The 27,703-nt window shown below is 45.6% G+C and overlaps 1 protein-coding gene across 1 annotated transcript in view; it reads right to left on the bottom strand.

Moving 5' to 3' along the window:
- ACSF3 (acyl-CoA synthetase family member 3) overlaps positions 1-27,703 on the bottom strand; it is a 105,761-nt gene that overhangs the window by 35,654 nt on the left and 42,404 nt on the right. The window contains exon 7 of the mRNA XM_084644853.1: positions 9,841-9,967. Within this exon, the coding sequence (XP_084500979.1) occupies positions 9,841-9,967 (127 nt within the window). The remainder of the gene's footprint in view (positions 1-9,840; positions 9,968-27,703) is intronic.

Raw genomic sequence — 27,703 nt, 5'->3', positions numbered from 1 at the left:
GTGGTACTTCCACCTGGCCTATAAGACGCAACTGGTCGACTGTAAAGTATAACTGAGGAGGGGACCCTACACTCCTGCCCTGGGAAGGAAGGAAAGGTCGCTACCAACACCTGAAACCTGAATGAACTATGCCCTGACTCAGAGAGCTGGACTGATACGCCAAAAACTGCGAAAGACACAGGAAACCAGAATTGACAGCCAAGAGCCTGGTTTTCAGAGGTGCCAAGCACCTGCCGCTCCATCGACTCCAGCTGGAGCTCTGATTGCACAGCACTTCTGAAAACTGAATCCTAAATCCATAGCGCTCTGGTAAAATCAAATCTGCACCATCCAGAGCGTGCGATGCAATTAGAGATTAGCTTTTTAGAGCCGTACACAGACACTGGGCCCAATCCTGCTCTCACTGACAGCGATGTAAATCTGGAGCAACTCCCTTGACTTCATACAGTGGTGACTTACACATCCAATTAAGGAAACACAGAGATTCAGGTTTGCTACATCCCAGTGCACCTAAGACTTGGCAGCCATCAGAAAACCCTGAAACGTTATTTCATTAGAGCACGGTCAAACCTTCCAACCAGGAGGAACTAACCCGTAGCAGTAAGAAAGAAAAGGGAATTCTCTCCTGGAAGCAGCATCTGGTACTGGTAGGAAACCAAAAACCATTTCAAGGCCATAAGGAATCTCTTAACCTAGTACACAACGTTGGGAATTCCTAGTCATCTGAACCACACTCTCCTTTTTAATAACGAGGTCGGAAAAGTTAGCACGTTAGCCACCATGACATCTTTATACTTTTTTATCTTAAAGATGGCAACTCTGTGATAAGGGCTGGCTGGAAGCACAGGCTCACCTTATTCTGGGTGTGACTCCATTGAGCTCTCTGAAGAGACACTGGGAATGAATCTGGCCTTCTGTCTGCACACCAGGAAGATTCAGTCTGATGTCCTGCTTAAAACCATCAGACATAGCTGTGCTTCGGGTGTGGCTGTTTTCTTGGTGCGTGAGTACACTAGCTTTCCACCTCTGCAGCCCTGGGTTGAAATTAAGAGAGGCTCACAAGTGAAGTGGGTCTGGTGGTCTCAACATGATCCTAAATGAATATGCGTCCATATCGCTAATTCACTGTATTTTAGCTCAGCCCACGGAAAGGCCACAAACTGGGCTTTATTTCCAGTCAGACACCTCTAGGCACAGTGACCCATAGTCACAATGCCTGGTTTGTGAGCTTTAATAGCGTAACAAGCAGAAAAAGAAACTCCCCATCCCAACCTCAGAGGGAGCCAATACCTCATCCTGGGGGCTCACCAAACCAGTAAGTCACTCACAACATCTGCAACAGATTATAATTAAGCAATAATTTTTTAAAAATAGAATTTGTATTAGCTGAATTTATGACTAGGAGAGACATTGCAAACAAACAGAAAAATTGCATATTAGGATGCTAATTAGATGCATGTCTATTTATAAACTGCTTTGATCAGGCTAACACGTTTTCCGTTTCAGGTGTCAGTGTTACGCCCACAAACATAAATGATTTCATTGACTGGGAAACACCTGCTTATCTCTACAGATAGGGAGAATGCCAAGGAAAGTCTATGCCAAGGGAAACACATTGTGGGCTGCTCAGTGTCATATTGCTATCCCATTTTGTGCTTGGTGACATGATGAGTCAGATCATGTCAAAGGGGGAATGGAAGCATATTCAGACTGACCCCAGCCGAAAAAAACAAGGTGCTATAAAATGTTTGCCCCTTTGTCCAAGATAATTCACACAGATACTAGATATCTTTGGGCTGGATGGTAGCAGCAGGCTTTGCCTTATTCATCAGTATAAGGGGTGTCAATTTGTCATGGTAAATTTGGGGTGGGGATGGCAAACTTCATGGGTTGGCTGGGTTAAAATCATCAAGCCATGGAAATCAAAGGAAACCTCTGACTGGCTTTGTTGGGCCTTTCAGAAGTTTTAAAGAGGTGTTCGAATGCCACTGGGAGTCCCAGCTTGTCCCTTTTTTCCCATGTGACCAACCTAAGCCATCTTAGCTAGTAATTTAGTTGTGCCAAGAACTTTCCCTAAATGCTCCTACACTGAGCCACTGGCTGGACTGAATCACAGACAGAAGAACCTCAAACCAAAGTTACAAAAAAAATAATTCAGATTGTGACCCAGTGGCCTGTGTCCCTACTGTATACTTACAACAGTGCTTAACCAAGTTTGCACAAGAAGGGCAAGTACAAGAAGATGCTTAAGAGATGTAGTACATAAGGTCTGCTTCAGAAAATCACGGGGCCCCTACACTCAAGATGAGATGTGTATCAATAGCAAAGAACCTGGGGTTTCTCTGGAGGGACTTGTGAGTGTTATCACTTTATACAATTGTCACGAGTGAGCTGAGATCCCTACGATTTGTTGCAGTTCCTATGAGGTGACGGAGAAGCCCAAACTGGAAGCATTGCACGCTCAGTGAGAACACGTGCAAACAGCCTGCTCATTGCCCAGACTCAGCAAGGCTGCCCTTAGTTTGAAAAGGCAGAAGCATCCCAGATTTGATGGTACTTCTTGCTTTCTCCGATTATGTTTTACTCTCAATCTGTTTCTCCATCATTTCTCTGATCCCCCCTTTCCACTGTGGAATGTCTGGGGGGATTTTCCTACCCAAAAATAAAGGGAAAGCTATTCTCGGATGTCCCCTCTCTTCTAAAGCCCTAAATGGAAGGACTTTAGGGGTGTGTTTCGAAGAGGCCTTTTGGCTTACACGAAATGTATTTGATAGGGGAATGGGGGTTTCATGACCACTGTAACGGGATCTGGCAAGAACTCTGAATGCTATAACAAGATTCAGTAACATGAAAAACAGCTACAAGGGCTGTTGTTTTTTTTAATAAGCTCAAAGTTAGAAGCTTAAAAGAAATGAGTCATCATTCTGAAATGCACATCAAACAGGTTAAATAACTCTTACTTTCTTAACAACATATTAATCAAAGTGCACTGATTCTTGAAGCAGATTCTGCTACCGTCGAGCCTTCTATCTTCTCAGCCCTGATGTATGCATTAAGAGAGTTTTATTCTGACAGATCCAATATAGCAATCAATAAAATCTTATTATATGGAGCTGAGATACAAGGATTTGCAGCAGGATTTATGCACTACCTTCAAACCCAGTGCTATTTCATGTGTCTGCTTGAACCTGTAATTGAAAATAAATCTCCCCATATACACCAGATTCTAATTTTCTGGATGTATGGGCAAATCTGACTGGAAGCCAGCCTTCCCTTGGGGAGAATGCAGCTCTGCGATCTTCTCTCTCACACTATTTCAGGCCATTGTTTTGCCAGATTCCTCAGGACAAGGCAGCCCTGGGTTCCATAGCACAGCAGAGAAAGGATGCATGGGTCAGATCAACAAGACTTTGGGCACTATACTGCTTTTGGAATCCACACAATCCCTCAAATCCTTCTGTCCCCCAATGAGGACTACTCAGGACTACATATTGGCTGCCTTGATGAAGATCATCACTTACTCGGCAACGACACTGTAAACAGCTTTTAGCCTGTACAGGTACCAGAGAGCTTGGGTGGATGAGTAGAGGAGGAAACAGAAGAACATAATGTTGGTAATGACCAGGGTAATATTTGTAGACCAATATTCTTCAATCCATGGGGATTGCTTTGTGGTGGTGCAGGGGATGCACATTTGGGTCTGAGTTTCTCTCTCGTTCCCCAGCCCTGCTAGGCTAGCTCACGGTGAAGGTATCACACTGAGAAGAGAGGGAGGACCTTATATATTTTCCTGTGGATTTGTCTCGCTCTGCTAAGACTCAGCACTGCTCAGGTATATAACAATAGGTGGATACCCAGCAGTCTCTGGAAATGGCTGGAGGCCTTTGATCTAGGTAGCTCTATTGATAGCATTAACACAACACAAATAATCAAATTCACCCAAACCAAAGTGAGTGAGAGAGACAGACAATGGCCCCAGTGCAAATCTAATGAAATGAAGGGGAAGGCAGTAGCAGTAAATAACCTACATGACAACAACAGTTCAGACTCTTCTCAAAGGATCGTGGGACTATGCATGTCATGAGGTATTGCCAGCAGCAGGGTTTTTTTTAAAACACTGATTCCTTTAGATGTCTCTGTCCCGCCTCTTAAAATGAGAACATCTGTAGAAGGATGTAGATATGTATTTCTTGAATGATGAATCTATGGGCTTGTCTCTTGTTTGGAGAAGGATAAGGGACCATAGGTGTTACTGTTGTGTTGAGCTCCTTTCCCCTTGTTGGTATAGCTTTCATCAGGAGCACTGAAGGGAGCTGTACCTTGCGTGAAAAAGGCAATGCTTTAGGGGGCTCGTGGCCACACTTGGCAACATCAGTTTTCACTTCTGTAAACAGGGAATGATCATCCTCAACCCGCAGCATGTTTTTGAGAAATGCAGACTCCATGGTCCTGCCTCAGTGCAGGGAGCTGGACTAGACAACTTCTTGAGATCCCTTCCAGCCCAAAGTTTCTGTAATTCTGTGACCCAGACCTTCTCCTTTCAGAGGGGAAGAAGGGAGTTTCATAAAGGAGCTTTTGGTAAAAAGGGAAAACAGGCCACCGAAGCAAGAGTTAACCCTGCTTTCTTTTTCATTTTTCCTCCTGTGCTTCCTGAGAAACATACGGCAGCCACATTTACAGAGACACCGACCAGACAAGGAGGAGAGTATTGGGCAAGGCAAGTGAAGGGAATTGGGAGCACCCAGAAGAGCTGAAGAGACTGATCTGCCTGAAGAGTGAGCCTGTAGCCGCAGAAAGTGAAACATATGGTCGCTTGACAGATGCCGGCAATAGGTAGTTCTGCAAGTCATAGAATCATAGAATATCAGGGTTGGAAGGGACCCCAGAAGGTCATCTAGTCCAACCCCCTGCTCAAAGCAGGACCAATTCCCAGTTAAATCATCCCAGCCAGGGCTTTGTCAAGCCTGACCTTAAAAACCTCTAAGGAAGGAGATTCTACCACCTCCCTAGGTAACGCATTCCAGTGTTTCACCACCCTCTTAGTGAAAAAGTTTTTCCTAATATCCAATCTAAACCTCCCCCACTGCAACTTGAAGTCCTGAGCTGTTACACCTCTCAAGAGTGTTTGGTAAATGGGATTGGGCTTTGAAAACACTAATCCTATCTAATGCGGATCGTCCAGCCTGAGAGTGGCGCGTCTAACAATGGTGTCAGCTGGAAGGGCCTGATGGAGAATGAAGTAGTGGGGAGGAAGTTAGGGTTTAGGAGGCATACAGTACAACAGTGAAGTCCTCTTGATTCCAAATGACCATGAGTGGTCCCAATAGCTACCAGGCAAATAACAACCGTGACATGGAAACCTACGGGATGAAGTAGCTTTCTGATAAAATAATCCAAAGTTTTTGCAGACTCAACCTGAAGGATTAATTTTGAATACATTAAATTGGTCTATCCTTCCAGCTGGAATGAGATGGTTGATAGCAAGACACTGCAAAGCACATGTCCCTGTAGGTGAGTCTATGAGAGCCTTCACCATCACAACAACAGATCTCAGTGAACAACCAGGCTCCTTCTTCTGTGCCTATGTTTATGTGGTGCCTTAATAAAGAACACAAAGGGGTGGAGAATTGACTGTATACCCTTTTTTGAGGGCACAAAGGAATGAAATTGTTGCCAGTTGCCCTTCACTGGTGATTTTTTTGGGAAGGATAATAGCATTGATACTGTACACAACCCAGAAGTGATGAACCTGAGCAAGCATGCAGGCATTCCAACTCTCGGGACTTTAGAAAATAAAGAAATGTTTCCAGTGTACATCCACCAGGAGAATTTGCTTCCTCATTCTTGCTCTCTGGTGGATTACACAATGCACAGGGCTAGAGGGGAGTTTGTATTTCTGCAAATTCTACATCTCAGCTTCATCCAGATCATCCTGACAATGAAACTATTGGGAATGGGGGCTAGTTCCGACTTCCTTTGATATGGGACATTATGCTTTTTGAATCAAGATCGGTTAGGAGGCTAGATCACAAGAGTTCTCTATCTCCGCTGTATTCTCCAAGAACAATGAGACTTGACTGGCCATCTTGAGAGATTTAAGGTTGAATTTGCATAGCGATGCATGGGAGCTGAGTGCACAAAGCCTGTTATCTGGTAATTGTATCAAACACGACACACTTCTCTGAACACTCTGCAGTTGCCACTTGTTATGTGTGAAGATCAGCCCAGGATTTGCATTCTCTGCCTTGTTCTACCATCATCACAGATTTTATTTTATTGTTTACTACACTCTTAAGTGTCATGAGAGCCACGGACAGTTGCATGTTTCTCCCTTCTTCTCATCCTCATTGTGTAGACAGAGACATGTCAAAGATGTGCCTTTGTTTGGATAGACCCGTCACAAGGTGTAGCAAGAGTGACACTCTGTGCTTTCCCTTGCAGTAATTATTCTTCATTTGTGGACCTGCTGGTTTCTAGGATTGTCATTAACAATCAGCTGAATGCTCAATTACAGCTCAGGAGTTATGAGTGATAGCACTGCACACTGTTTCCAAGTTTACTCTCCTCACATCTCATTTCTACTCCCGCTGAGCACACACTTCCATATGTCCTTGAAGAGTGCTTGAAAAACCTTGTCAATAGCCTGCGATCACACTAGGCTGGGTCCCTCATCCGCGCTAGACATCTGCATGTAGCGGTACCTGGGACACAGATTAGGGTTTTAGCATGCTGATGTTTTATCAGTGCTAGAGGGATGTTAAAACAGTTCAGAAACTGAAGAATCAGAAGTAAAGTCACTTCCCTCATCCAAGAGCTGTGTCCACATGCACACACTTACAAATATTAGTGCATTATCTGTAAATGATCACTGTACTGTAGCTATATTTTATCTCATTTGCATTCTAGCAGTATGCCCTCTACTGCAAAGTTAATGAACTCCAGTTAACACATTCAATTCATTCTTAAAAGCGCTCTCAGTAACAGCCACCTAGCTACAACATACAAAAGCTTTGGCTCTATTGAATGGCTTCTTTCAAGGATTGGGAGCTCTCCATCTTTCAGAATGAAAATAAATATTCATTTTCAATAAGCAAACATGATGGTCTAGGAGGGGCTATGGTTTCACTGCCGATATAGCACCTCTGGTTATTTGAGCCACACTAGCCCTGGAATAAGCTTGCATGACACCTGCAAAGGACGGGGGAAAAGGTCCGAAGAAAAAAAATGCAAGAAAGATGGGGCTGGGGAAAACAGAAGGAAAAAATCTCAAAATCCCCCCCACTCCTGCCAACATTGCCACAAAAATATTAAAGATGAAGCCAGACTTGGTGGATTGCTAGTGGGAAAATCTCCCAGGCACCCTCCGACCCATCCCTCACCCACTGCTGTTCTCACTTCCCCCAGTATTCCTGACTGATAGGCTTAATTTGGCTAGTGAAAGGGTTAAGTTTAATTTATACTGATTTCTATTTAATATCATTCTCTCCCTGTAGGAGCCGGCAGCTGTGAGCTGATTGTACTCTCTCATTATGCAGTCTGTATCGCTAATGGCCTGTGACAAAGGCATGGCATCTTCCAGGCCTTACCCCCGAGAGCCAATTAAACACACATACTCCCTTCCTGTTTGCAGCACATTACAATGAAATTAAACCGAATTTCAGAATCATTTTCTCCTAAAGACATCTCTTTACAATAATTAATGCATGCTATTCTTTTGCATTTGAAATATTCATCAGGAGCGTTGACTAAAAATTTTTCTAAAGCTGATTGCCCTGCACTTTGCAGTGCCTGCTGACACCGTGTCATGAAACACCGCTGCTGGCATGATACCAAGATCAGTGGCAACACTTGCGGTGTCGCAGCTCCATCATTAAGTTTAAAAAAGTAAAGCTTTTCTTATGCAACACAAAATAAGCAAACGGGCCTCAAAGAGGGCACCAGAAACTCAGCCCAGAGATGGCACAGCTGACATGCAGCCAGGGGGGAAATGGAAAAGCCAGTCCTAGTTATGTTTAAAGCCCTGGGCGAATACAAAATTTGTATCTGCATCCGATCCACGGATATAAAACTGCTCTCTGCGGATTTGCAGTGCTCTAGTTGCGTTAGGGTTGGGTATATGGAAATTTAAACCCAACCCAAACAACCCTAGCTGGTTGGCCACCCACAAGATTGATGGTCAATCAGGCTGGATACAGAGAGGACAAACATAGTGTGTGGCTTTAGTCTATAATTCAAACAGCACATTGCCACTAATAGAGATAATGGGAACAGAGCAATACAGAGATACTACCTGGCCGATTTAACATGCCAAACACAACTTCACAAGGTGTCCTGCGGTGTCGTTACACTGAGACTCACTTTGGGACCGGGCTATTTTCTTACTGTACCTACATTCAGAGTGCAGCTCCGTGGCACCAGGAATGCGGAGCTTTGGCTGTGCACATTCTGAGTTTATTCAAGGAAAAATCACTTCTTTTCTGTTCAGGAATTGTCAGCAGCTTCTCATTTTCTTGAATTTGTTACTGCATGTTAGTCGCCAACAGTTCTGGGAAATAATGCCTGATTGGGAGACTGGGCATGAGTGTTTGAAATTCAGCCTGTGCTGGTTTGGGCTGAACCTAGACATTACATGGTTTTGTTCATCAGATTGCTGCTATCAGAGCCTGTTTTAGAGCAGGGGTTTCTGTTTCCTGCTCAGAAATAGTCTACCATCCTGGCAGGAATGGGACCGGCAAGCAAACTGTATTGGTGCCATTGGAGACACTGTAACTTGGTATCCAGAACAAAATGAATAGTAGACCTGGGTCTGAAACAGTTTTCCCATCCAATGAACATTGCTGAGATTTCAACATTTTTTCCTGTCCCAAATCAGGGAAAAAAGTCAAGATCTCAACAATTCTCATGAGCCAAAAATCCAAAACAAAAACCAAAAAATCATTTTGGGTCAATGAAAACGTTTTGTTTCAATTTTGACCAGTTTAAAAATTAATTATTTTTCTATAATTAGTTTAAATTTCCAAATAAAATTTTGTTGTGAACTAGAAAACTGGAATTTGTTTCGAAAACATCAAACCAAAACATTTCCACAATTCCAAATTTTTCTGAGTTTTGAATTTGCTGACACTGACCTTTCCCACGGCATTTTAAAGAGTTCACTGAAAAATTCGTGACCATGTCCTGCAGTCCTTATTACAGCATTTCCTGCATCTTCTTTGTTCTTCATTCTACAATCCATTGTTTTAAATACTCAGCCAGGTTTGCCATTGCTGATTATGTTGTAATTATGAAGGGCCCAACCCCACTGAAGTCAATGGAAGTTTTGCCACCATTTTCAATGGAAGTAGGATCAGTCCCCTATGAACAGTGCTAAGTAATTACTGTTTTTCAGGTTTCAATTCAATCGATGTATACATATTTATCAGCTTCTCAGGTTTGCAAGCATACAGACTAAAACTCTCTCTGTTGCTTAGGGGTGGGGCGTATTGACTGGTATGGGAATAGCGAAACTGAAGAGCCTATCTAGACAAGCTTCTATTTCTGAAGACAATCACAATCTGGGAGAGCCTGCCCACACCCAGACAACCAAGGACTCAGCCACATACTCCAAAAATGGAGTGATATGCCCACCCACCCACCACATTCTTCCTACAGCTGGGCACTGTGGCTGTGCCTTGCTTCCAGCCAGATGGGAGAGGGAGAAAAGATCTGCAGGGTGCCCCCTACTGAAACTGGTGTTGGCACTGTTCCATGAACCGGCCAGCAGGAAGACCCCTGTGGAACAAACCGACTTCCCCTCCCCTCCTGCTGTTCACGCACACCCCAGTGGGACCAGCACAGTACCTGTTTTGAACCAGCCGTCAGGTGTGAAAGCTTCTTTTGTTTCTTCAGGTCTATTCCAGTATTCTCGAAATACTGTAGGCCCCTTAACGAAAAGCTCCCCTTCTTTGCCATCTAAGCCGGGGGTCACCTAGAGCAAATGAAGAACAAATGCATTCTCCAAAGCAGTGACAAATATTCATTCATCAATAGCGATAGCCACCTCAGATTTCCACCCCTAAGCTACAGCTTCCTCAGTGACAAGGCTCAGAGAGGCAGGGAGTGCCTTTGGAACTCCCTTTGATTGTGAGCCATGATGTTCTCAGTCCATCTGCTGTATCTCTTGCTTTAACTGAGAAGCAGAGAGAGGACAAAGTTCTAAGCTTAGTAAACACCTTCTAGCTCAGACGGGATTGATGTTTATGCATAGTTATTGATACACATGAATTGTCATACTGAAAACCCTCATCTAGCTAGTTTGGTACCCGAACCCTGACAACAACCAATGGGAGCTTCTTCCAGAGACAGGGAGACACCTCCTTAATGCATCTGGCCAATTGTGAAACAACATCTCAGCAGGGAAATGACTTCCTGATGGAGATGACCGTACTTCTGATGCAGAAAGGCTGATGACCTTTGCATTTTTTACCATACCTAGATTTATAGATTCAAGGGCCATATGGGACCACTGGGACCACCTAGTTTAAAGCAATTATTATTCTGTTCAGCTCTTTTTCTGTTTTTTACTCGTTAAATTATTTGCCTCAATAACATGCTGCAGCAGCCAGTTTCATGGGCTATTTATGCTGTAAACCAAATTCAAAAATGGGTTTCCTCTTAGGTGTTTTACTTTTGCTACTCAGAAAGCCCAGGCCCCTGCTCTTCCCGCAGCAATACGGCTGAGTTGCCTGCATCACACAGGTGCCACATGTCTGAGAAGGGATAAGAATTTATGACCCTAACTCCTCACCACTAGTCCCACATTCCCTTCCTCTAACCTGAACAAAGAGCGTCTGACATGGATTAACTGTCTGCTCCACTACTGTGATGATTTCTAGGTTCAGAGACGTGACTGGAAGATGGATACCCTGTTCTGCTCTGACATACAGAGCTACATGGAAACATAAATACAGGAGGGATGAACAGTTACTTCAGGAGGTGGCAAAAGTTATTCACAGTTCTCAGACTTTGTAAATTAAAATGCCAAATCTAAAGGTAATCCTCTCTCCTGGAAGAGAGGTTCGTATATATCTATTATAGATTTGTTCTCCTTAACCGTCCCCCAAGGAGGAAACGTGCTTAACACACATTCAGTAGTAGGATTCTTTCCCTGTTGGAGACTATTTGTATCTCTCTGGGCCAGCTGAGCTTGGCCCTCAATTCTCCAGCGGAGAGCAAGCTCTCTTGGCTTGACAAGCATTTTTCCTGCAGTGCCTCTCACCTAGCATTACGGGCAGTCTCCTACACCATGCCATCAGTCGTGCCTTCTAACTTCTTGTGACCTGTGTTCATACATTTCCTTTTATCTAATGGTGCATCTGAAATGCCTGGCCCAGCCTTCCTTGCTGCGGGAGCCAGTCACAGAAGCAGTGCAGCAGCGTGAATGGTTTCTCTGGGACATAATTTGAGGAGCCCTTCGAGTGTGAGCATGACAGCTTCTCCCTGTCAGTGTGCTGCACAGCTGATCCATGTCTGCAGAGAAGTCTGTTCATTGAGTATGAATGTGGGGAGGGAGGTTCCTTGGCAAGAAGAAAAGGCTCTTGCTGCTTGTGTCACATTTCCTGCAAGGGCAGGTGTCATGCATTGCTCTCGAGCTACCCTTTCCGATGCCTCCAAGATCACCACGGGTGTGCACTGCAAAGACTCACACCCAACCTTCCGGAGTTGGCAAGGCAGTTCCTGTCTAGTATGGAGCCTTTGATGGGGGGAAATAAAGATGACGAGAGAAGATAGCCTGAGTTGGCCATTAGAGAGCTGTTGCCAACCAGTCTGTGTGTCTAGCAGTGACAGCAGCCAGCTTAGCTGGGATAATTTTGTGGGTTGGTGGATGGCTCAGCCTTTGAAATGACAGCTGCAGAGGACACCAGACACCAGCTGGGCCACTTGGCACTTCCAGCAACCTGTTGCCTGGCATGGGAAAAAAGCGAACTCCTGCCCTCCTGGGGAAGGCAGCAGAACCTTCTCTTTCGACCTGTCATGGGACGCTTGGCCGCGTCCTCCAAAAGACTGTAACCCTGGTATAATTAAGGTAACACCAGATCCAGAGAAATATATTCCAGGAGCACCCTGCAAAATACACCGTTTGATATGTCAGGTCAGAGCTGCTGACCGACTTGTGCGCTGGGAGAAAATAAAGCAAGACCAAAACCTAAGCTTTTCTGGTAAACGGCCAGGGGGGTCTTCACTTACTCAACCCTAGCCTGGATTGCCAGAGACAAAAAGGCATTACCGTCTGACAGCTGCTTGGTGAACGAGCTGATGGGTTTCATTTTAGTATCCACAGCACCAGCACCTCTATCACCATCGGCACAACTCTGTATCCAATTTCTTCAGAAAGGCCAGGAATGGAAACTGTACTCCACCACACTCCATTGGGGTCCCGCCAGGTCAGGTGTGAAGCACAATATTGGATGAGGGAAGGTAGCATGGGGAAAGCTTGCACTGCTGCCTGCTGTGTGGATAATTAAAAGACTTCACTTTGCAGAGCTCTCAGTGCGACACCTTTCATTTTTGTGAAATGGGACATGAGAAAATGAAACCCGATGTATTCGAGAGAGTGGCAGGTGTCCTTCCAGCTTCTCTAGAATGCAAAGGCTACAGAGACACCTCAGCATTCTTCAAACCCGCAACAGCAAGTTCTGAAGCTACGACTGTAAAATGATGATCCCATGAATCTGAAGAATCACAGGAAGTTCGCCAGACAAGACGGGACACTGGTCTGAGCCAGAATGGTAACGCAGCTGTCCCTAAAACGTATATAGCTCTATAACTGGGAGGATGCAGATGCATAAGAGACAACAAGTGCAGTGACAGAGGTTGTCGTGGGCGCTGCTCATATACAGCCTAATCATGAGGATCCTCATCATGAACAGCCATAAAGGAAGTTTTTCAAATCACTTAGGTACTGTAGCTCTTGCAACACAGACAAGATACTGAAGTCAGTTCTCACGGGTGGGGCTGCTCTGATGCACCGAGGGCCCTGCCTCGCAGTGACTCCGTGGCTGCGGCTCCAAAAGGTGTGCTCCACAAACAGCGTTGGAGCTTTCTGGGCATTGTGCCCAAAGAAATAAAATACAGTCTGAAACCCGCAGCGTGCCAGGCTTAGCACCTCCACAAAACTGTCAAATGGTAACAAAGGTTTTCCACTTCAAAACACCAGAAAGACCTTTTCTTAACCACCTTTGGTAACTCATTTCCCTGGGAAAGCCCAGCTTAGAGGCCATGTGCAGTTTTCCAAGAAGGGCTCTCTTCACTCCATTTTCCTACTGGTAAAGTTGTGGCATCAAACGACAAAGCAAGTTGTTCAAAGTGATTCAGTGACTCAGCCCAGAGTAGAGCTCTTTTCACTTCAGTCACAGGCTCTAACCATTGGATAACACAGCTTCTTACAAATGATGCCAAAGAAGCGTCACTTTGGCTTTAAAAATAATCATTTCTCAGCACACGTGCTCCAGTAAAACCAGTGTGAGTTTCAACTGGATCTAAGCACTTGAAGCTACATCTCAGCTAAAAATCTAAAAGACAGGATATATATTATCCCCCATGTACATGCATTTAATTAATGGTCTGAGCCCCTGAACTCAAGTCCTTCATCTGAAAGGTTGCCCCTCAGTTCCAGAAAGGTGGATACAGGAGACATTGAGAATGACATTTGAACTCACTAGTAGCTGCATTTGGTTATTCTGCAGCTCCTACTTGATTTGATGTTTTCTTTTCTTAGATGTTGAAACAAAGATTGATGTAAATCAGGCAACAGCAACCTCTTTAGGCACAACCCGCCCAGCACTCTACAAAGAATAAGCTGTGCTGCATTGCAGTGCAGGAATGTGCCCGGGTTTTTTCACCTGTCCTTATAAAAGGTCTTTGCAGAACACTTGCCATGTCCCTAAAGGAAGGGAGGGCATGTATCTTTAGCTGCATGGGTGAAGAATCCAGCGTGGTATTTACCTGCACGCTGCTCCTCCTTGCATGAATCAAACCTTGAACAAGCTCCAAATTTCTTGTCATATCAACTCAAACTCTGGCAGAGGCTCAAGCCACATCTTATCTAGAGCAGAGCTCCTTGGCAGCAGGCACCTCCCTGTTGTGTAATTTAATGATGTTATGGCTGGCTTGCAAACAGTAAAACAGAAAGGCCGTGACGTTATCTTAATAGGATTTTGCTTACTGAACTCGGAATGTCACTGGCACTGCTCCCCAGTGTCCAAAGAGGATGCAAACCACTTGAGTGCCGGCAGCTCATGTTGCTGGAAAACAGCATAAATTAAAATTCAGGGTTCAAGGCACTTATCAGTTACAATTGCTCACCTTCGACACAGGCCCAAATCACAGGCACACACCAAGCCGAACACTCTGCTACACGTTTCAAATTCCGGGCTTTCACCGCAGCATCATACAGCTAGCTAGCTAGCTCCTCACTCTGTCAAATCTCAAAGGTATCCTTTGTTGATACACTGGATCTAAGTTACACGCAGCTGCTGAAAGCATCAGATTGCTAATTGCATAGATATCCTATTCTCCAAGTACCATATTTTAATGCACGTTTCAACTGCTTTGTATTCTAGCAACTTTAACATTCAGACGGCGTGCTCTAGAAGGCTGGCGTTTGATAGTTTTCCACTGTAAACCGGATTCAGCAAATTGAACTGGACCCGCCGACGCACTAGATAAGATTACATTTTCCACACATGAAAATAAAAGGTTGTAATAAATCCTCTGACGGAATAAATCAGGGTGATTATAAAATGCGTATTTTCAATGCTTCCATTTTACCTCTTCATTAGCCGGAAGCAACAGCGGCTTGTAAATAGGTGGGAGTTCCCACTTGACAAGTAGCCCTTTGATTTGCTCAGAGTGGCCATTTGTTTTCCTGCAAATCCTGATGCATGCTGCCCCTCTCTGTAGGGAGCCACCGGAGAGGAGTTTATAGTGGACGTTAATGGAGGCAGACCTTTCATCAGAGGTAGCCTTGCACTATGGAGCAAAGGGGCATTGCACAGTACCAACACAAAGACAAGCTTTTCACACAAAGCGCAAAAGTTGAACGTGTGTTTCAGTGCAGTCCCGCTGATGCCCTCCAGCCACCCCTCACCAAGGGTCTACAGGCACCCTTTTTCCAAACGAGCGCCGGATGCATACGGCCCACAGTCCTCAGGCGGGGAAGTCCTGTTTGATAGGCCTCGTAAAATCTTCTCACGGGGAAAGGCCAGCTCCAAGAGATCTTGTGAGGCCTGTGACAGCAGCAATCCCCTCCGGAACCCTTTACGATGGCCAGAGGCAGTAGGTATGCATGTGTTACACCTGGGTGGGGGGGAAGGAGGAGGGGTGAGCAGTGGAGGGGGATGGGAGGGGTGAGAGGAAAGCTTCTTTCTACTTCCAAAGCTTGAAGCGCTTCACATCTAGAACATTTTAGGCATTCCACATGGATAAAGAATCTGCCTCCCCTGTCCTTCTTGGTGCCCCCTAGTCTCCTGTCCTTTCTCTTCTGCCTCTCTTCCATACCACCTGCTTCTTCTCTATGTGCCCAGTGCCATGGATCTCCCTTCACACCCTACCGTGCACCCGCTGCTGCAGCCCTCAAACCAAAACCACTGAGCTTACACCATGTGCACTCCCATCTCCTCCTCCTCCCAGTTCATGTCACCCTGGTTTCCTACCCTCCTCTCCATGCCGCTCCATACATACCATCCCCCGCCCCTCTACCTCTCAGCATCAACCCCCTGGTTTCCTCATCCAGGACGCTGCACCTCCGGCTCGGCACTTCCCGGATTCAGTCGCACGTCAGTTTGTCTTCACCAGCATTGCTGCATATGCATATGCATTGCTGCATATGTTTGTGAGGGATGTAAGGGAGCAGTATGACTGCTCAGAGCTCGGGTACGAAACTGCAGAAAAACCTGAGTGTCTCTGGATTAAGTTTAGAAGTGTGTGCAACAAGAGTGATGTAGTGGTGGGAGTCTGCTATAGACCACCGGACCAGGGGGATGAGGTGGATGAGGCTTTCTTCCGGCAGCTCACGGAAGCTACTAGATCGCATGCCCTGATTCTCATGGGTGACTTTAATTTTCCTGATATCTGCTGGGAGAGCAATACAGCGGTGCATAGACAATCCAGGAAGTTTTTGGAAAGCGTAGGGGACAATTTCCTGGCGCAAGTGCTAGAGGAGCCAACTAGGGGGGGCGCTTTTCTTGACCTGCTGCTCACAAACCGGGTAGAATTAGTGGGGGAAGCAAAAGTGGATGGGAATCTGGGAGGCAGTGACCATGAGTTGGTTGAGTTCAGGATCCTGACGCAGGGAAGAAAGGTAAGCAGCAGGATACGGACCCTGGACTTCAGGAAAGCAGACTTCGACTCCTTCAGGGAACGGATGGCCAGGATCCCCTGGGGGACTAACTTGAAGGGGAAAGGAGTCCAGGAGAGCTGGCTGTATTTCAAGGAATCCCTGTTGAGGTTACAGGGACAAACCATCCCGATGAGTCGAAAGAATAGTAAATATGGCAGGCGACCAGCTTGGCTTAATGGTGAAATCCTAGCGGATCTTAAACATAAAAAAGAAGCTTACAAGAAGTGGAAGGTTGGACATATGACCAGGGAAGAGTATAAAAATATTGCTCGGGCATGTAGGAATGTTATCAGGAGGGCCAAATCGCACCTGGAGCTGCAGCTAGCCAGAGATGTCAAGAGTAACAAGAAGGGTTTCTTCAGGTATGTTGGCAACAAGAAGAAAGCCAAGGAATGTGTGGGCCCCTTACTGAATGAGGGAGGCAACCTAGTGACAGAGGATGTGGGAAAAGCTAATGTACTCAATGCTTTTTTTGCCTCTGTTTTCACTAACAAGGTCAGCTCCCAGACTGCTGCGCTGGGCATCACAAAATGCGGAAGAGATGGCCAGCCCTCTGTGGAGATAGAGGTGGTTAGGGACTATTTAGAAAAGCTGGACGTGCACAAGTCCATGGGGCCAGACGAGTTGCATCCGAGAGTGCTGAAGGAATTGGCGGCTGTGATTGCAGAGCCACTGGCCATTATCTTTGAAAACTCGTGGCGAACCGGGGAAGTCCCGGATGACTGGAAAAAGGCTAATGTAGTGCCAATCTTTAAAAAAGGGAAGAAGGAAGATCCTGGGAACTACAGGCCAGTCAGCCTCACCTCAGTCCCTGGAAAAATCATGGAGCAGGTCCTCAAAGAATCAATCCTGAAGCACTTGCATGAGAGGAAAGTGATCAGGAACAGCCAGCATGGATTCACCAAGGGAAGGTCATGCCTGACTAATCTAATCGCCTTTTATGATGAGATAACTGGTTCTGTGGATGAAGGGAAAGCAGTGGATGTATTGTTTCTTGACTTTAGCAAAGCTTTTGACACGGTCTCCCATAGTATTCTTGTCAGCAAGTTAAGGAAGTATGGGCTGGATGAATGCACTATAAGGTGGGTAGAAAGCTGGCTAAATTGTCGGGCTCAACGGGTAGTGATCAATGGCTCCATGTCTAGTTGGCAGCCGGTATCAAGTGGAGTGCCCCAAGGGTCGGTCCTGGGGCCGGTTTTATTCAATATCTTCATAAATGATCTGGAGGATGGTGTGGATTGCACTCTCAGCAAATTTGTGGATGATACTAAACTGGGAGGAGTGGTAGATACGCTGGAGGGGAGGGATAGGATACAGAAGGACCTAGACCAATTGGAAGATTGGGCCAAAAGGAATCTGATGAGGTTCAATAAGGATAAATGCAGGGTCCTGCACTTAGGACGGAAGAACCCAATGCACAGCTACAGACTAGGGACCGAATGGCTAGGCAGCAGTTCTGCGGAAAAGGACCTAGGGGTGACAGTGGACGAGAAGCTGGATATGAGTCAGCAGTGTGCCCTTGTTGCCAAGAAGGCCAATGGCATTTTGGGATGTATAAGTAGGGGCATAGCGAGCAGATTGAGGGACGTGATCGTTCCCCTCTATTCGACATTGGTGAGGCCTCATCTGGAGTACTGTGTCCAGTTTTGGGCCCCACACTTCAAGAAGGATGTGGATAAATTGGAGAGAGTCCAGCGAAGGGCAACAAAAATGATTAGGGGACTGGAACACATGAGTTATGAGGAGAGGCTGAGGGAGCTGGGATTGTTTAGCCTGCAGAAGAGAAGAATGAGGGGGGATTTGATAGCTGCTTTCAACTACCTGAAAGGGGGTTCCAAAGAGGATGGCTCTAGACTGTTCTCAATGGTAGCAGATGACAGAACGAGGAGTAATGGTCTCAAGTTGCAGTGGGGGAGGTTTAGATTGGATATTAGGAAAAACTTTTTCACTAAGAGGGTGGTGAAACACTGGAATGCGTTACCTAGGGAGGTGGTAGAATCTCCTTCCTTAGAGGTTTTTAAGGTCAGGCTTGACAAAGCCCTGGCTGGGATGATTTAACTGGGAATTGGTCCTGCTTTGAGCAGGGGGTTGGACTAGATGACCTTCTGGGGTCCCTTCCAACCCTGATATTCTATGATTCTATGATTCTATGAGGTGAGCTCTGTGTAAGTGTGGTCTGGGCTGTAGCCGCAGGTCCCTCGAAAATTTCTTGTAGCAATACAGTCCTATGTAAGTGAGATGGTCAACATCCTACTTCCTCCTTGCTTCCTGGCCTAGCTCACTGATCTCCAAATATTCAGGCCTCAAACACAACATAAACATGTTTCGCTCACGGACACAGACTTTAATGAAAGCATGATGGGACCAGTGTTCAAGCGGATGTGTCTTATTAACAACAGACCACAGTGGGAACATCTTACACAGACGAGAGACTTCCCCACCCACAGGAAAAAAATCACTGCAACCATCATTACCATCTCTATAGTGCACTGCACTGAATCAGTTCTGGACTTTCCTTTTCTTTCACTGGAAATTGAGTATTTCACTAGATAAGAAGTAATTATAGACAAGTTCCTCTATCATTACAGTGTGATGAGTGTCACGCAACACAGAGTGCTACCAAATAGTGACCTTGAAGAGAAACCTGAGTTACGAGAGAATCTGCCTATGCTAATTAGGACCTGCAGAGATTCAAACTCAGACACTGTGCACAGAAGGCAACATCATCTCAGCACACAGTAACTGAAGACAGTGATAATGCCGATGTTTTCTAGTGGGACATATGTCATAAATGTACCAGCTGTGCCCTCCACGATCACTGACAGAACATGAAAAAAAGCAGCAAGATCATTTAAATTTGAAAAAAATGATTCTTAACAATATATTCCCACTTCCACAATCAGTATTATAATGTGCTGGCTAACCGGGCTTGGGGTGTTTCCTCACATTACATTTGTAAGTAAATTATTTTGAACCAAGTAATCAGTAAGCAATCCTACCTTTTTTTAAGTGTCTAGTAAGGAGACAAAAACTAGGACATGTGCTATAGGCAACAGTCATTTTACTAACACTCTCACAACTAATAATTTTTTTAAAACATTAGACCATGGGGGAAAAAACTATTTGTAACAGAGCAAAAAATTTAACTCAGACCCTTTGTACATACTGTACATGGTATGGCTGTACAATACTGGCTACAGAGCGGTCTCTATGCACTGTATCACACAGAAAACTAATTAACCATATGCCATGGCAGAAAAGAGCTGCATTTGGCCCATAATACCTCCCAGAGGAGCTATAAGAAGTCTTCAGTACTGGGAGCTCACTAGCCAACGGCTGCTTCTATTTCCGTGGCCGCTTCTGCACGCTCAGCTCGATTTCTACACCTGCAGAGCAATGTTTGCCCCTAAGGCATAGTTTTAGAGCTTGACATTTTATTTCAATGACTTTCTCCCTGTCACCCACCTCCTCTTGCCACACCCACAGCAAAGCTCCCGACAGCAGGCAGAGTTTATGCAAAGCCTCATTTACCATGTTGCTCCACACCTCAATCCTTTCCGAAGAGCTTCCATGCATTCGGCGCCTCTGCGGACATTCTCCAACCCCTCGAAAGGGCATTATCTAATCTGAAGATTCCCAGGGTCAAGGGTGACTGCAGAGCAGCGTGCTACTAATACAAGAAACCCTTACTGTAACCCCTAGCTACCACCTAATGACCCCTCCCCAGCCTAGCTATACAGACAGCCCAACGTAAGCCCAGACCAAGGAGGTACTAGCCTCCTGTTTCCCTTCGCACAGATAGCCAGCTCGGTGAATCTTCATTCCCAGCATCTACTGGATGGCCGAAGGAGAGGAAAGCCAACCGCACCCTGTGCAAGGGGCAGGCTGAACCCATGAGCTCTGCCTGAAAACGCCATCTGTAGAAAGAGAGGACGGAGTGCATGGCACTTTCAATCACCAGCCTCTCGCCGAGGGTGCCAGCTGTGGTTTTGGGATGCAGGCTCCTGCCCTCTACAAAGGGGTCTGAGACCATTAACTCATTTGCAGAAACCAGCTACCAGACAGCACCTTTTAATCACTATCTACCTGGGCCAGATTTCAGCTGATGTCCTAGCGGTAAAAGGTTCGCTAGCATATTACCAGTCTCCTAGGCAATCAGGTTTCACAGATACATTCATAATTAAACATTCCCCATTAAGTTCCATGTTTTGTGCATGCATTATCTTTTCTGTGAGCATTGAGTCCTGCAGCATCCTGCAGAATGCAAGCAGGAGGCAATTTAGACACAGTACAATTTTCTTCTTGCTGGAGGAAGGCAGATTTCTGCTCCTTAGGGAGAGAACATAGAGCAAAAAACCCCAAAGCCCAGACTAATCTACAAAGCCACATTTCACATCTGTTTTTGCCATGTTAACTCTTCGTAAAAGGACTGGGAATAACACAATCAATTTATTTTTCATCTTGGAAGGTTATAAATTTAAAAGCAAAGGGGCAAAAGCAAGACTGACTTGCAACATTTTCACTTAAAAACGAACCCTGTACTTACAGCAATTGCTACTATGTTTGACACACAAAAGCAAATGTATGTTTTCCAGTGATGCTGATCTTTAAAAGTTACTGCACTGATTCACACCAGATGATCTCGCAAGAACCACAGTAAACAACCAAGACGGAGAAAGGTCAATCATCTTTGCAATTACGTTATGGACAAAAAACTTCTTGATCTACATTAACACCATAACTGAGAAGTGTAACATTATTCCAGAAATGCCAACAGCTCCATAGTGCTGTCTTGCTTGTTCGCAGTCTTCAGAAAATAATAAATGAGGCGAGATGTCAGCACATCTTCCCGCTTCCCGCGCACTGTTCATTAGAGAGATATTTCTGAGGTGCACTTCCAATGCCTGCTTTGATTCTGTGCTGGGGGCAGGCAGCCAGTCTCTCTGAGAACCAGGCAGAGAATCAATTAACATCCTGCCACTGTTTGCTTTTCAGAAGCCTTACTGAGAAGTTTAGGTGGACAGAAAGGATATGCTGCAGGTGGTGGCCCCACAGGTCAATGTGTAAACCGACCTCTGCAATCTGAGCTATATGTCACAAGCGTGAGTTTGACAAGTCTCATCCCAGCCCACCTTCAAGAATGCACAGCTCAGGTCATGTTCCACCCACTTCCAGACCCCAGCCTCAATGCCCGCTCAGCTCCCTTCCTCATTCTTGAGGATTTTTTCCTCGTCTACCAACCAGAATGCCCTCCTGATCCCAATTCACCAAGTCACCATCTGGTCCTCGCTCAAATCCATCCCAAGGACTCTCTTTCTCCTGCCTTGCTCACAGGAAGTTAAATGCAAGCACTTCAAGTTACTTCTTCTTGCACTAACTGTCTGCCTACCCAAGCCAGTGCTAACAGCCCCTCCCTTTCACTCGCACTAAATTCACTTACAACGCTGACGAGAGAAACTTTAAACAAGCAAATCTGCAGTCTGATTTTTCTGAATGGGTCTCAGATCACAAGGGATGAGAATTGTTTGAGAGCTGCATTAACCCCTCAGTGGCCTGGAGCATTACCCCCTAACTCCAGCAAGGATCAATCTGTGATCCAAGAATCTCTTACTGCCAACTGGCAAGGGGGTGCAGAGGGGTTACAGGGCTCTCTTGGGTTTGGCAAGTACACTTTACTGCACCATAGAGCACCACATGAGGTCTCAAATAGAAGCTGGTGTCACACCAGCCATCAATATCATTGCAAAACGCCAAGTACGTTTTGCAATGATAGGAGGTTGTGCAAGAAATTCTGTACCTACACTGAAAATCCTGTTCTTAAAGTCTGTGTCTAGAGACTAGTCACCAGCAGCGATGAAAAACAGGTTCTCTCTCAGACAGGAAATGTTTATGTTGTAGCACAAGGGGACTCCTGCAGGGTCTGAAAAATGGCTGGGAATCGTTGGAGAGATGCATTGAAAGCTCAGTGACATAGAGCGTAACCCCCATAACACCAGCAAGGACCAATGTGCTCTGGGATATCCTCACACAGCACAATGCTGATTGTGCTAGCAGGGAATTTCAGGGATACAGTAAATAATCTGAGCCAAGGCCCATGTTCTACAGGTCATTCCTCCTTAACAGAATAAAGGACAACTACAGCAAGTGGAGTTTCTTACACATTTCCTCCCTCTTTCCAGACTTCTAACTCCTGTCCCATAACCAAACTTCGTTCTCTTGCTCCACCAACCAGTGAGCCGGGGACTAGCTCCCACTCTAGTTGACTCCCAGCCTGTCTTTTGCACCCCAATAGCAGAGGGGACGTCCAGCCTAGTGCAACAGCCACATGCAACACATCACAAACGATGCCCAGCAAACAATATTCTTTAAAAATGCCTAAAGATCTCTGAACAGTGATGGGTTTGCAGCTCCCACTGGCTTTCATTATCAGAAATACCGTGCAAGCGGCAGGCTGGGAAGGTGTTTCAGTTAAAAAACATTACCTCAAAGAACGCTATCCACACAAAAAGAAAAGGCGGACTTGTGGCACCTTAGAGACTAACAAATGTATTTGAGCATAAGCTTTCGTGAGCTACAGCTCACTTCATCGGATGCATGCCGTGGAAAATACAGTGGGGAGATTTATATACATAGAGAACATGAAACAATGGGTGTTACCATATACCCTGTTGGTACCATACACGGCTGCTACTCTGAAACCTGTAAGGAGAGTGATCAGGTAAGGTGAGCTATTACCAGCAGGAGAGCGGGGGGAGGAACAACCTTTTGTAGTGATAATCAAGGTGGGCCATTTCCAGCAGTTGACAAGAATGTCTGAGGAACAGCTGGGGGTGGGGGTGGGAATAAACATGGGGAAATAGTTTTACTTTGTGTAATGACCCATCCACTCCCAATCTTTATTCAAGCCTAAGTTAAATTGTATCCAGTTTGCAAATTAATTCCAATTCAGCAGTCTCTCCTTGGAGTCTGTTTTTGAAGATTTTTTCTTGAAGAATTGCAATTGGTTAGTCTCTAAGGTGCCACAAGTCCTCCTTTTCTTTTTGCGAATACAGACTAACACGGCTGCTACTCTGAAACCTGTCACTTTTAGGTCTGTAATCGAGTGACCAAAGAGATTGAAGTGTTCTCCGACTGGTTTTTGAATGTTATAATTCTTGACGTCTGATTTGTGTCCATTTATTCTTTTACGTAGAGACTGTCCAGTTTGGCCAATGTACATGGCAGAGGGGCACTGCTGGCACATATCACATTGGTAGATGTGCAGGTGAACGAGCCTCTGATAGTGTGGCTGATGTGATTAGTCCCTATGATGGTGTCCCCTGAATAGATATGTGGACACAGTTGGCAACGGGCTTTGTTGCAAGGATAGGTTCCTGGGTTAGTGTTTTTGTTGTGTGGTGGCTGGTGAGTATTTGCTTCAAGTTTGGGGGCTGTCTGTAAGCGAGGACTGGTCTGTCTCACAAGATCTGTGAGAGTGATGGGCCGTCCTTCAGGATAGGTTGTAGATCCTTGATGATGCGTTGGAGAGGTTTTAGTTGGGGGCTGAAGGTGATGGCTAGTGGCGTTCTGTTATTTTCTTTGTTGGGCCTGTCCTGTAGCAGGTAACTTCTGGGTACTCTTCTGGCTCTGTCAATCTGCTTCTTCACTTCAGCAGGTGGGTACAGTAGTTGTAAGAACGCTTGATAGAGATCTTGTAGGTGTTTGTCTCTGTCTGAGGGGTTGGAGCAAATGTGATTGTATCGTAGAGCTTGGCTGTAGACAATGGATCGTGTGGTGCGGTCTGGATGAAAGCTGGAGGCATTTAGGTAGGCATAGCGGTCAGTAGGTTTCCAGTATAGTATGTGACCATCGCTTATTAGCACTGTAGTGTCCAGGAAGTGGATCTCTTGTGTGGACTGGTCCAGGCTGAGGTTGATGGTGGGATGGAAATTGTTGAAATCATGGTAGAATTCCTTAAGGGCTTCTTTTCCTTGGGTCCAGATGATGAAGATGTCATCAATGTTGCACGAGTAGGAGCATTAGGGAACGAGAGCTGAGGAAGCGTTGTTCTAAGTCAGCCATAAAAATGTTGGCATGCTGTGGGGCCATAAGGGTACCCATAGCAGTGCCACTGATTTGAAGGTATACATTGTCCCCAAATGTGAAATAGTTATGGGTGAGGACAAAGTCACAAAGTTCAGCCACCAGGTTTGCCGTGACATTATCGGGGATACTGTTCCTGATGGCTTGTAGTCCATCTTTGTGTGGAATGTTGGTGTAGAGGGCTTCTGCATCCATAGTGGCCAGGACGGTGTTTTCAGGAAGATCACCGATGGATTGTAGTTTCCTCAGGAAGTCAGTGGTGTCTCGAAGATAGCTGGGAGTGCTGGTAGCGTAGGGCCTGAGGAGGGAGTCTACATACCCAGACAATCCTGCTGTCAGGGTGCCAATGCCTGAGATGATGGGGCATCCAGGATTTCCAGGTTTATGGATCTTGGGTAGCAGACAGAATACCCCAGGTCGGGGTTCCAGGGGTGTGTCTGTGCGGATTTGTTCTTGTGCTTTTTCAGGGAGTTTCTTGAGCAAATGCTGTAGTTTCTTTTGGTAACCTTCAATGGGATCAGAGAGTAATGGCTTGTAGAAAGTGGTGTTGGAGAGCTGCCTAGCAACCTCTTGTTCATATTCCGACCTATTCATGATGACAACAGCACCTCCTTTGTCTGCCTTTTTGATTATGATGTCAGAGTTGTTTCTGAGGCTGTGGATGGCAGTGTATTCTACACGGCTGAGGTTATGGGGCTAGAGATGCTCCTTTTCCACAATTTCAGCCCGTGCACGTCGGCGGAAGCACTCTATGTAGAAGTCCCGTCTGTTGTTTCGACTTTCAGGAGGAGTCCACCTAGAATCCTTCTTTTTGTAGTCTTGGTAGGAAGGTCTCTGTGAGTTAGTATGTTGTTCAGAAGTGTGTTGGAAATATTCCTTGAGTTGGAGACGTCGAAAATAGGATTTTAGGTCACCACAGAACCGTATCATGTTCGTGGGGGTGGAGGGGCAGAAGGAGAGGCCCCAAGATAGGACAGATTCTTCTGCTGGGATAAGAGTATAGTTGGATAGATTAAATACTCACCAGCAACCACACAACAAAAACACTAACCCAGGAACCTATCCTTGCAACAAAGCCCGTTGCCAACTGTGTCCACATATCTATTCAGGGGACACCATCATAGGGACTAATCACATTGGCCACACTATCAGAGGCTCATTCACCTGCACATCTACCAATGTGATATGTGCCATCATGTGCCAGCAGTGCCCCTCTGCCATGTACATTGGCCAAACTGGACAGTCTCTACATAAAAGAATAAATGGACACAAATCAGACGTCAAGAATTATAACACTCAAAAACCAGTCGGAGAACACTTCAAGCTCTTTGGTCACTCGATTACAGACCTAAAAGTGGCAATTCTTCAACAAAAAACCTTCAAAAACAGAATCCAGCGAGCGACTGCTGAATTGGAATTAATTTGCAAACTGAATACAATTAACTTAGGCTTGAATAAAGACTGGGAGTGGATGGGTCATTACACAAAGTAAAACTATTTCCCCATGTTTATTCCCACCCCGCACCGTTCCTCAGACGTTCTTGTCAACTACTGGAAATGGTCCACCTTGATAATCACTACAAAAGGTTCCCCCTCCCCCCTCTGCTCTCCTGCTGGTAATAGCTCACCTTACCTGGTCACTCTTGTTACAGTGTGTATGGTAACACCCATTGTTTCATGTTCTCTGTGTATATAAATCTCCCCACTGTATTTTGCACTGCATGGATCCGATGAAGTGAGCTGTAGCTCACAAAAACTTATGCTCAAATAAATTTGTTAGTCTCTAAGGTGCCACAAGTCCTCCTTTTCTTTTTGCGGATACAGACTAACACGGCTGCTACTCTGAAAACTATCCACACAGGTGCTTGCAAGCTTACAAACCTACTGCATCTTAATAGAGCTGCTACTGGGAGTTTTGCAACTCTGCCCAATTGCAGCTGAGCAGACGAATGCAGGATCTCCCCGCATGGAGATCATATACATTCTTCTTTCTAGTGTAAAGGAGCCTTGCAAGCTGCCATCATCACAGGACCATCTTTCCCAGAAAGAGGCTTCTCTTCTTTCCACCCACCCATGAAATCACTCCCTCACAGGAAGAGGCCTCTGCTTTCAACCTGCAGCATGACGTGTCCATCTACACAGGAAAAGACTGCTCCCCCCTTTCACCCACAGCAAGAGACCCCCATGCTTCAAGGAACAGACTGGTGTCCTTTGCTGAAACATACAGAAAATGGCTGTCCCCTCCAAACTATAACTCATCCCCATACGGAAAAGTTTGGCTTCCCCTTCTATCCATAACAGGGAACTCCCTAGAGAAGGAAAAATACATTTCCCCCATTCTCAGTAAGTGCAATGTTTAATAAAAGAAAAGCACTGCACATATGTCGAAAATGTGTCCCAGGGCAGCTAGAAAGGAGAACAAACTGGCCAGCTTTCAGGATAGTAAAATATATGGCCTGACAATATCTTCTCCCCAGATGGGATGGCAACTCCCCTCTGTCTTAAAGTATAAACAGCCAATTTTATTTTTAACATTCATTTAGAAAAACGGTTTATGGCTTTGTAAACTGAGGCCCCTTAAAGAAATCAGCAATCTCAGAGGGCGTGTCTTCCCTCTTGAATGTGTGTAGCACTAGACATCCTGGGCATGCTGGAGAGGACAGGGGGTCTTTTAAAGCGCTGTTACCCTTTGTACAGTGACCGGACAATTGCGGGCATTGCGCGGCTCCAGGTGTGATTTCCACTCAATGATTCCTGACCAAAGCTGCGCAGTTTAGAAGTGTAAAAATGTTGTTTCTAGTGGTCAGTGCAGCAAACTCTCCCAGAGACCCTTCCATTACACACCTCAACACCAGGAATCTGGAATCTGCATTCAGAATGTAATTTACACTGTTGTGGAAATCAGGAGAGACCCCAGCTCCCTCTCCCAGAGCTGGGTTGGATCTGCAGGGCTAGCTGGAGAGAGAAGGAGCAAGAACTTATTTTTGTCAGAAAAGGCAAGAGATGCGACTGACCATACCAACAGAGCAGAGCCAGACACTATTCTCCCATGGGCCACGTAAACACCTGGAGAGACAGACAGAACCAATCATGCAAAGTAACTTTTCTGACCATACTCTTATCGGAGGCTCAATACTGCAAGGTGCTGAGCACCATCACCTGGACTGGCATTAAGGGTCCTCAGGCTCTCAGTGTCTTACAGGATTGGGTCCTTGATGGGCAGCCCTGCAAGAAAGCCTGCCT

The sequence above is a fragment of the Lepidochelys olivacea genome (assembly GCF_965140295.1).
Source record: "Lepidochelys olivacea isolate rLepOli2 genome assembly, chromosome: 12".
In the NCBI taxonomy this organism is placed as follows: Eukaryota; Metazoa; Chordata; order Testudines; family Cheloniidae; genus Lepidochelys; species Lepidochelys olivacea.
The sequence above is the reverse complement of the archived record's forward strand: the minus strand, read 5'-3'. Positions and strand labels throughout refer to the sequence as shown.